General features: G+C 43.9%; 1 protein-coding gene across 1 annotated transcript; it reads left to right on the plus strand.

The window, feature by feature from the left end:
* Window positions 1-1148: 1148 nt before the first annotated feature.
* On the plus strand, window positions 1149-8101 carry LOC105005016 (chromosome unknown open reading frame, human C11orf87). Its single transcript, XM_010862851.1, has 2 exons — window positions 1149-1287; window positions 2379-8101. Exon 2 carries the CDS (start codon window positions 2638-2640, stop codon window positions 3232-3234), a length of 597 nt encoding a protein of 198 aa, XP_010861153.1. The 5' UTR covers window positions 1149-1287; window positions 2379-2637; the 3' UTR covers window positions 3235-8101.
* Window positions 8102-11331: the final 3230 nt, after the last annotated feature.

Raw genomic sequence — 11331 nt, forward strand, 5'->3', positions numbered from 1 at the left:
TGCAGCACTCAATTTAGCAACAGAGAATTGTACAGGCACTGTATTGGACTCAAAGATGGGAAGGCAACAAAACTGTAAGGGGAGAAGGAAATGTACACTTAATAAGACACCTGAATGCCTTCAAAGACCAATACATTATCTTTGAAATTGCTGTTTTCTATAGTAAAAATATGAGAATACTTTGTTTTGAAGTTGGCTACTGTAGTCAAATGTGCTATTCATATTTTCCCAAGGGTTCCAAACCAATAGTTCATTAGTCTTTGCCCAGATTTAGGCAGAATCTTTCAGGAAGTCCTATCCATTGTGCTGAAAGACTACTGTTAATACTACCGAAAGGCAAGGGACACCTTTGCAAGTGTTAGGGCCAATAAATGGGGTACTCTGCAAGAAGCACAATGCTTGCAATTTTCATAGGGTTTCATTTCTGCACTTTTCTGAATGATTTTCATCTCTCTGCCTTATAAGCTTTTTGCGTGCTGTGTGTGCTCATGAGCGTCTAGATTGTCAGCATACAAGGAGTATTTAATACACTGAGTGTTATTTTGGGCCTGGAGTTGAGTGCGTGAGGGAAGAGAGGAGGATCCTGAGTTGGGTAAAGGGAAAGATAAGTGGGAGATTCTGACCTTATAGGAGAGGAAAATGGTTCATTTGCATTGTTTGATATTAAATAAATGTTCACGTTTGTATTTCAGGTTCTGCCACATCTGTGTTCAGAAATGCCCCTCTCACGGACGCAGTTTCTGTTCAGAGCCAGGCCAGTACAGACAGGATTGGAGAAAGGGACGATCCTCGTCAGCAGAGAGAGCAAATCTATTGTGTGCCCTGAGGGGAGAGGGATCTCTAGAGTGTAAAAATGTGTGCTTGGGACCACGTGGGCAAGAGGTGAGGGTGAAGAATCGGGCAGCCAGAGAACGAAGCTTCAACCCTTCCCAAGCAGAGCGCTGCGGAAGGTGGGTTGCTTACAGGGTGGAGCTGGGGATTACTCCCCAGCGCCTGGGCAGGGAAACAGCAGGGAACTGAGAACCTGTGTGGCAGAGCCTGGCTTTGCCAGGACGAGGTGTTGGGGTATGAGGGTGGGGTGGGGGCCTGAAGGGTGGCTTGGAGCCCTGGCGGTGGCTGCCTGACGTCACCGGCCTCTCTGGCAATAGGCTGCGAGCTGAGCTCCCCAAAGCGGCAGCGGCGGCGGCAGCGCGGCTCGGTTTCTGGCCCCTTCACTCCGCGCCTTCTGCAGCCGACACTGCAGCCGCGCGGCGGGGCTCCCTCCTTGCAGCCAGCTGGCGGCCCCAGGTAAGGGACGCGGGGCGACTGAAACTCGGGGCGGCCGGGTGGCCAGGCGCGAGCGGGTAGGACAGCCCTGGCGGCCTGCGCAGGCACCTCTGGCCGTGGCTTCGGCCCCCGCCCCTGCCCCGGCCCGGGCTTGCGCGCCGCCTCGCTGCTCCGCAGTGCAACAGTTTGCAGCGGCCTCTCGAGAGCGGCAAGGGGGCTCTGCTGCGCGCTAAGGGTCTTCCTGGCTCTGGTCCCCGGGAAGAGCATCAGGGCCCTCAGGCTGAGTCTGGAAAGGCCCGAGAGAAGGTCCGTTCCCCAAACTTTGCAGGCGGGAACCCTCCCCCTTTCATTTCCAGCACCATTAGAAGCAGGATACTGTCAAGTGGGGGTGGAGACACAGAGAGATGGGGAAAAGGGGGCGTTTGTAGGGATGTGCTTTAGCTAAGAAAGGTGCTTCAGCCTGTGCTTTTTTTTTTTTTTTGATTGGGGGGTGGGGAGGTACCAAGGAAGAAAGCTGGAGCAAGGGTGGAGCGCAGTCCTGCGTGTCAGCCGTGGCCGCGGACAGGGGTGGAGTGGGATGTGGCTCCAGGGTTACCCCCATGGGAATGATACCTAAGGGATCTGACATCGTTCAGGGAGGGTCTGGAGGGCGGGGGACCCAAGGGAGGATTGCGTTCCCGGAGCCGGCTCGGCGGCCCAGGGTGGGTGCTGGGAAGGGTAAGATTCAGGAGAAGACATCCATTGAGAGGGCGCAGAAAAGAGGCGAACCGGCGCTCTGAGAAGCGAGGACCGCGTTCCGAAGTGGCTGCATGTCTGTTGCAATTAGAAAGTTGTGGAGGGCGCAGGGAGGCTGCTTTATCTGCTGAGTAATCGGCATCTCCGCGGTGTCGGCGCAGACCCTCTTCTCCGCAAAGTGGCGAGAGAGCGGAACTGAAGGCTTTGGTGCGCGGCCAGGGGCGGGCGGGCGGACTGGGGGCTGTGGGCTGTGAAGACTGGCAGCGCCCAGCTGAAGCAGTGCGCTCAGAGGGCAGCTTTGCAGTGGCGCTGATCATTCCGGTTCTCTGCTCCCCGGGCAGCGGCCGGGATCCTAACCAAGCCTGTTCTCTTTGCAGCCTGGTGCTTTGGCAAAGGAAAAGGGCGCGCGGACACGCGTTCGAGGCGGGGCCTGAGAGGATCTCCTGGGCACCGCTCGCTCCCTGGCCAGTTTGCTTGCCCACAGTTGCTCCCTTAGTCCTTCGCTCGCGTGCGCATCCCCTCCCACGCCAGGGAGTAGTTTTGGGTGCTGCGGGCTCCGTCCTTTTCTTGGCTGGTGAGAACCGTGTGCTCAAAAGAGGAAGTCTTGAGGGCCCAGCCCCTCCCAGCCCAGCGCCGATGAGTGCCAGGGCGCCCAAGGAGCTGAGGCTGGCGCTGCCGCCGTGTCTCCTCAACCGGACCTTCGCTTCCCCCAACGCCAGCGGCAGCGGCAACGCGAGCGCCCGTGGCCAAGGCGCAGGAGGCGGTAGCAGTGGCACCTGCATCACGCAGGTGGGACAGCAGCTTTTCCAGTCCTTCTCCTCCACGCTGGTGCTGATTGTCCTGGTCACCCTCATCTTCTGCCTCATCGTGCTGTCCCTCTCCACTTTCCATATCCACAAGCGTAGGATGAAGAAGAGGAAGATGCAGAGGGCTCAGGAGGAATACGAGCGGGATCACTGCGGCGGCAACCGCGGCGGGAGGGGGCTGCCCCAACCCGAGGGAGGCCAGGCTTCCACCCAAGGAAAAGAAGCCCGGCTGGAGAGGCAGGCCCGGGACTCTGCCTTCTGCGCCCCATCCAGCGCTTCTTCTTCGTCTTCTCCTCCTGGCCTCCCATGCCAGGCTCCCTGTGCTCCGCCTCCACCGCCGGCCCCCAGTCCGCAAGGAGCACACACAGCCTCCTCCTGTTTGGACCCAGTTGGCGAGGGCCTTTTGCAAGCGGTGGTACTATCCTGATTGTCTAGCCCCTCTCCTCTTCCCTTCCTCCTTTCCAGCATTTTTGCCGTCCTTGCTTTTTTTTTTTTTTTTCTCCCTTCCGGTCTTTCTCTTCCACTTTCCTGTGGCCTCCCTTTCCTCTTCCCTTTTTCCTTATCTGTCCTCCCTCTCCTCTGTTTCTCCTCCGCCGAGGCACTGTGCGGTATTTGTAAATATTGGGCGAGGGAAGTCTCGGAAGAAGAAATAACGCTGATAATACTTTATTATTAATATTTATAGTAATTATTATAATATTAATTACACGATCCAAGCGCATGACAAATCACATAATTTCTCATTGTCAATGAAAGACGCGTCTTCCCTTCGCACCCTGCGCCCCCCACAATACGGAGGAGAAACCGCACAAGCTACCAAATATGTAAAAGGCATTGACCCCTGGAGCAAAGGGAGTGGAGGGGCCTGGTGTGTTGTACATAGCTGTCAAGTTAAGGTTCATTACCTTTCTTCTCCTTAACCCCCAAAGCTTTCCACTTTTCCTTCAGCTTCCCTCCTTTCCCCATTCCTATCTTCAGCTGGGCTCAGGCAATAGTACACTATAAAGAAAACGTAAACTTAAGCACCAGGACTACAAGAGGCCACAGAGACATGTCCTGAAAAACGTTTATGACAGGTACCGCTCTCCAGCCAGCCCTCTTCTTACCTTCAGTTTCTCTTTTCTAGGACCAGGGATTTTAATTTACTTTTAGAAATGCCCCTTGCTGGTCGAGCATAAGTTTATTGAAAATCTTTTAAATGAGTTTAAATGACAGAATCTAGTCCTTTATCTTTGCCCCACCTCCACCTGTACACCTTTGACTTGTGGCATTTCAGGATTCATGGAGGATCCGGGAGCTGTCCAGCTAGATCTGGTGCTGAAATTGTCTCAGAACTGGTTACATTTTTGGTTGTGCAGGTGCAAAAGGGGCTATTTTGGGAAGTGAATATGCTAGCTTTTTGTTGGTTTATTTCCTCTTTTTCTATAGTCGGGTTTATATGTACTATTGGTTTTCTTCTTATTAAACATTGCATACATTACCTTTTTTTTTTTTTTGTAAAAAATAAATTAGGCAATGTGCAGTACTGAAAGTGCAGTGTTTAACCAATCAGAATGTTTCTGTTTAATTTTTAGAACACGTGCGCCTTTGTTATATATTTATTATATTGGTACCAAATACAAAAGCAAACTATAATTCTGTACTATGTTCTCCAAACTGTATATTCGTGTTCTTCTTTAGCTGTTGATATAATGGTTACCACTGGATGAGGATTTCAGTGGTCAGGCCTGGCTTCTGCTGTTTCCAGAAGTGTTCTTTTGTACCTTACCCTGTAGTAGACTGTTATAAAAAGATGATACTTATGTTTTCTTATTTCTTTTGCAAATGACAGAGACAACCACAACAGAAAACAAATAATGGATGTGCAGGAATGCCATCTATTAAAACATGGTTAATATTTAAACAGTGGCTGTAGTCCTCCCTGCATGCAGTTACCACCTGGAGGCAGTGGTGTGTGTGTGTGCTTGCTTGTACTGTATGTGTTGGGGGTGAGACTGGTGGGGATGTTGGGCAATTTGGATGACAGGACATGCAAATTTTAAAAGAAGTTAATCCAGTAACTGCTTGTAGAATAAAAATTCTGCAACTTGTTAGTTAGAAATCTGTTCCTGTATCTGGGGTGCAGTTAAAGAGTGTCTCTCTTTCTCAGTCTGGCTTACCTAACTTCATTGGATGTATGAAAAAAGACTATGAAAAAGGAAAGTGAGAGACAAAATTAAATATTTTTGTTCTCTCTCCTAATTCCAGACAAGGCCATCTGTGTTACAAATGGAATCTACCTATGGTTATTTACCACTTTGTTTCCCTTGGGCTGATGATAGAAGGGTCCAGAAGCATATTATAACTTAACTGTATGCAGAGGCATCCTTTCTTGGGAACAAATTTGGAAAATGTATGAATGAGAATGTTCTACAAAAAGCTCAACTAAAAGGGACCTTACTAACCTGCAGGATGTAAGGCAACAGTGCCCCTAAGTGCATCCCTCTCCCAAGTAACAAGTAGTTCTAGAATCTCTGTCTTGGTTCCAGGCATATGTGCTCTTAGAGGAAACATTACCTCTGAGATTTTAGGCCATCTATTAAATTGCCCAAACTCAATTTACATCTTTTCTAAATTGATGTAATAAGCTAAATTTTAATCACCGATTAGATACCACTCAAGACCTTTTCTGAAGCACAGAGGATCATCATTTAAGCATGTAGTGTTGTAATACTAGGAAGACTAGGTGTAATCTTTGGATACAATATATTAAACAATGAACCAGATTCTCTCCAGTGCCTTAGTCACTTCCTAGTAATAGATAAAAGAGAGCATTAACTCCCTAAGTCCACTTGGGAATCCTTTAGTATATCAGAGCTCCACATTGTACATTAGAATGACTAAGGCACTGTGAAGAAGAAAGTCCATTAATTTTTGTAGCTCACCCTCATCTAGCTATAGCTATTTAATACCCTATTACAGAATGACTTTGGGGCTTGAAATTTGAATAGAATTAGGGATTCAGAAGGGAGCTTCCTCATTTCCAGTGAGCTCCACTAAGTGCATGGATATTACTTTCTCCCCTTCATTTGGTGCACTTTTTACAGCGAATAATTTCCCATTTTATTAAAGCAATAAGATGTTCTGTTGTGAGCAGTGCTGGATGATGATTCCATTTCCTTGGTGCTGAAGCTACTCATACGTTTTTGCCTTATGAATCATAGTGCATTCAAGGCATGCAATAATAATCCGGTTTCAAGAAGCAACCTGTACACTCTAGGGGGTAATTATGAAATTGTCTTGTATAATATTTCCCCAAAGGAGTAGAGGGAACAGGAGAAATAAAAACATTATGTATATTGTCTTAAAAAGATCTCGATACCTCTAAACATAGCCACACATCCATAATATGCTATAATTGTGCACCTTTTAATATGTACACCTTTCTCCATTAATTGACTATGGTTTAATATTTTAATAGTGCTCTGTGTAAAGAGGATGTGGTTTGTGAGTCAAATTTCATGCTGAGTTAATATTCTCAGAACTCCATAAGCTTCTGGTGGTGTCACTTGAGGTTTTTTTCTGAGATAGAGAATCACATGAAATTTTAGTAATGCCAGTTCCCGCACCAAATTATTGCAATAAGCACATATCCAAGCAATTTGCACAGACCCTGTTTAAAGCATTGCTTCTTATAGAGCTCAGTTGACAGTCTCAGGAGTTCGGGATGCTACCAACAGGGCATTTTGGATTTCATTTTATATGAAACAAAAGGAAATCTGGAAATAGACAAATTTTCTACTTTATTCACTGATGTCCCGTCAAACTAATTGCTTCAAATCCCTATAGCTACAGCTCAACTTATGCACTTGCTATTCAGTATTCATAAGGTGGCATGCTTGATTCTCATTGTTTTTAAAGATAAGAAAATTGGAGAGAGAATACCATTATGTCAACTGTATAGGACTCTGAATCTTAAAGATGTAGATGGATATAATCTTCTTTAGAATTTATATACACCCATAGATATGTATTTATATATGCATACATTTTGTACAAATTTACAATGGACTTTTTGTATTCTCTTTTCTGTCATTACAAGAATGAGATGGAAACCAAATAGTTGTTCCATCCTCTTATCCAGAGAGGATACTGAGAAGTTGGGTATATGCATGCACTTATTTCTCTGGAGTTAAATCTGAATGACTTTCTCTTTATTTAATGAAAGGGGAGAGTTCTGTTTGACTCGGGGGAATTGGTAATTAGATAAGCTTCCTTTCCTTGTTAGTGACTCAAATGTAGCAATGATACTGAATTTATGACCATATCTATGTGGTCTGAATATCTAGATGGAAAACAAAAATACCTAGAAGAGATTTAGGGCCATCTAGACCACAAACCTGGATTGTGGCTCAATTTTTAATTTTCAGCCTATATGTGGTGTGGAGATACAATTTATATCTGCATAGCTAAAGGTAAAGTGAAAATATGACCATTATCTGTTTAGTTTGATAAGTAGTATTTGGAAAATATGGATAAAGTAGCTTTAAAAAACTTTGGCATCTGACTTTTTCCACTGTTTCTATCTATATCAATTTAATTAATTAGATAATGGTTAAAATTCCATTTTCCATTGTGCAGGCATGCTTTAAATGCTTTTCTGTGGGTGACAGTTGAGCAATTGCTAGCTGATATTATGTGGACGTTGTAGGTTAAATTAGAACCAGAAGCTTAATCTGGTCAGGCTCCTCAGGTCCATTCCCATGTGAATCTGGACTTTGAGTCTAAATCTGAAAAGCCACTCATCTGGGCTATTCTTTTTTGGAACTAGTGTTTGTGGCTCATAGATGTTTTAGTTTACATTAGGATAAATTGACCTATCTACTGAAGGATACTTAATCATTGAATTGAACGTAAATCTTATTCTGATTTGTTTTTTATTTATTTGATAACATTTGAGAAACAGTTTCAATGGCTTGAAATCAATACTTATTAATGTCACCAACCTAATAATACAATTGGTGCCATGTAGGAATGCTTAGCTTAGGATAGAATTTAATTAGCTTTAATTAGGGACATGTCTTATTAAGATGGTCCTATCTGTGTGAGGGAGGGGCATGTGATTTCACTGGATTTTTTTTTCTATTGAGAGGTTAACAACAACAATAATGATGACAACAAGACCAGCAACAGAAAAAAAAAAAAAAAAACTGATTTTGGAACTTGAGTATATCCAACAGACAGAATAAAACAGATACCAGAATTCATGGAAATTTTGTTCTGTTTTTCTATCAATAAAAGAGTTTTCTTGTTAATTGGCTTTTTGGACACTATTTCCTTATTAACTTAATCTGTAAAATAGCAGGATTACAAAATTATTCATTCTATTACCCCCAGATGCTCCAAGAAAAAAATTTTAAAATCCCATTACCCATCTGATTTTCCTTACAAACCAACTGCATGTGAGAAGTGGGAAGTGTATACATTTTGAAAGTGAAAAATGAAAGTGTTAGTCACTCAGTCATGTCCAATTCTTTGTGACCCCATAGACTATAGCCTGCCCAGTTCTTCTGTCCATGGAATTCTCCAGGCAATAATACTGGAGTGGGTTGTCATTTCCTACTCCAGAGGATCTTCCTGACCCAAGGATAGAACATGCGTCTCTTAACATCTCCTTCAATGGCAGGTGGGTTCTTTACCACTAGCACCGCCTAGGAAGTCCAATTTAGAATAACCCAACAAACTGAGTCCAGTACAATAATTCACAATCGTTTTAAGAAGATGCTCAGTCTCTTTAGATCACATGCTCAGTCTCTCAGATTTCCTCTCTCCCAGCCTATATTTCTCTAACATAACCAGATGTATGGGGAAAGGATACAGTTGACATGATTTTGTGGCAGTAGGGGAAACTGGAGCCTCAGATTCATTTAAATTTCTATGGATTCTACTTGAACCCTGCTGAAAAGCAGCTGATTGGAACTGCTCTCTAGTCTGAGGTGCTATTTCCCTATCCAGCCTTTGTGCTGACACTCACCACTGTAGTCTTAGACCCCAGACCTTTGTCCCCAGGCTCAAAGTCATCTCTGCAGGGATCTATACATCCTGTCCCCTGCCATCCCTAGGTCCAGCAGTGCTCTACAGTTTGTCCCCTTTTTTAAATATAGGGACTTCTGGGTGTCCTGCATGCCATGGACCTTCTATTGAAGAGCACGGGTGCTAAGACTTAGTCTCCAACCATGGTCCTCTTTACTCCTGGGAAGTAAATATTCTTCAGCCTCAGCTGTTTGACTCAAAAGGTGGACAGGTATTCATTTAGCTAGGCCTCATGAGACTTTGATCACTTGATGTGATGGACTGATTCATTGGAAAAGACTCTGATGCTGGGAAAGATTGAGGGCAAAAGGAGAAGGAGGCAACAGAGGATGAGATGGTTAGATAGCATCACTGAGTCAATGGATATGAATCTGAGCAAACTCCGGAAGATAATGGAGGACAGAAGAACCTGGTGTACTCAGTCCATGGTATCACAAAGAGTCAGACATGACTTAGCGACTACACAACAACAGAAGACTGACAATGAATGTACTTGCTGACTCCTTGGATATCCCTATGAGGACTTAATTAATTAAATGGTAGCTGGATATTCTTTCTCTGATTAGTTATTGAAATCTAATCTCTTTTTCTAAAAGTACTTCTCCAAATATGTCCCAGTCTTGCTGATATCACTGGGCTTCCCTTTCTGAAAAGTTGACTCTATTTTTCAAAACTTTGCAGAACTTTTATTAATGCCTCTTTTCTACCTTATGCTGACCATCCTCTGTCCTCATCTGCAAATCCTCTCTCCTTGGGTCATGGCCCCAAAATAGGATTTTTAATTTTAGCCTGAAAGATTATATATCACTGAATGATACAAAAATTTGCTCTGCAGATTTTCAAAAATCTTGGGGAAACCCCTCAAATACACTGAGATGACCAAAAAAAAATACTTTTCACATACAGATGTGGCTACTCTATTTTCCTATAATTAATCTAATCTATGTCATAGGAACTAAGCTCTTTTAAGAAAATTCTCAAACTCTCAAATTTTTTCTTTCTGTCTTGTTTCTTTCCAAGTTAGTGTCTGGGAATGAATTACATGATCTTATGGTTACAGATGATGAAGATGCCTCTGAACTGTGCAGTGTTAAATATATTTGGGGCTGTAGAGTGTCCATTCAGTCTACCCTCTGGGAAGCAAGTTCCAGCTAGTACCCACCACTGTATCCTGTGATCCTGGACATTTTATATATCTCAAAATCTGAGTCTACAGAAGCTTTTTTATTCTAAATGCAAGATTTTGCTGTTTTACTTTGTGATAAGCATCTCTAAATCTCCTCAACTGGGACAAATGAAAATCTCTGGGTACCTTAGTACATCCCATTCAGGCAATGGGTAATAAGAAGATCTCTAATTGCCTATTGTTACCACCATTGACCCACTGCCACTGCTTTCCTATAGAAGAAAGAATAATAGTCACTTTCCTTAGTAATGGTTCCTCCTAGTATAGCCAGGGAGATAACTCTAAACTCTCTGGTCTAAAATCCTCAGTCTTTGATCCTTTTAGAATTCTCGTCATTTGACCCCTCTCTATTGTTGTCTGTTCCTAAATTAAGGGGCTTAGGCAGCAAGAACAAAACCTACCCCATCTCAATAAATATTTGACTCCCTTCTTCCCTCCAAATTAACTGAAAGGGATAGACTTTTTCTATATAGCCTCCTTAAGGACTTCCTCTGGTACAGTCAAACAAAAAGGGGTAGATTGGGGCTTTTTGCTTTCTAAATGCCATGTCTCCAACCTCAGAGGTAAGTCTTAAAATGGAAGAGAGAGTGTGGAAGAGTGATTGGTCTATTGGCAAACAGGCCTACACTGGGAGTTGCTTCAGAAATACTTTATTAGTTACACTTGTTTATACAGACATGGCTATTTTTAGTTGAACAGCAAAAATTCAGGGATATCAGAAAGACATTCTCTCTCCCCTTTACTTGCCAGTGTGTGAAGTCCCTAAGTTAACAGCTGGTTCCAGTGGTTTAAAACACCCTTGAGAGAGATCATATGTGCCACCAGGCACAGATTTTGTGCCTCAATATGTATCACCCTTTCCTAGAGATCCTGCAAAAGAAAGGAGAAGAAGAAGTGTAGGTCCCTAAGTTCCAAAAGGGGCAGATATCATCAGAGAAGAACAAAGAAGGAAAAGCTGGAAGATACACTTCTCTAGCTTTTCCCTTGTGGGGTGGACACCCTTCACCTGTCACAGTGAGGAGATGCATAAAGGATCATAATTACACCCTGCATATGAGAACGTGGCCATGCTATGTCAGGTTTATTTGCAGGATTCATCCAGGTTAGCAGTCCTATTCTTAGACTCATGGATAGCTTCATTCCTTTGCTACACTTCTACTTCCTTGTTTCTGACAGCTGTCAATCTACCTGCAGTCCCCACAATCCTGTGGCTTGGTCACTGATTAGGTCATTGATAATTTTTGTTTTGAATCTGATTGATGAGAT

Source organism: Bison bison, unplaced genomic scaffold (genome assembly GCF_000754665.1).
Source record: "Bison bison bison isolate TAMUID 2011002044 unplaced genomic scaffold, Bison_UMD1.0 scf7180017864485, whole genome shotgun sequence".
NCBI lineage: Eukaryota > Metazoa > Chordata > Mammalia > Artiodactyla > Bovidae > Bison > Bison bison.

Coding starts and splice junctions, on each gene's coding strand:
- LOC105005016 (XM_010862851.1), top strand. CDS start 2,638: ATGAGTGCCAGGGCGCCCAAGGAGCTGAGGCTGGCGCTGCCGCCGTGT.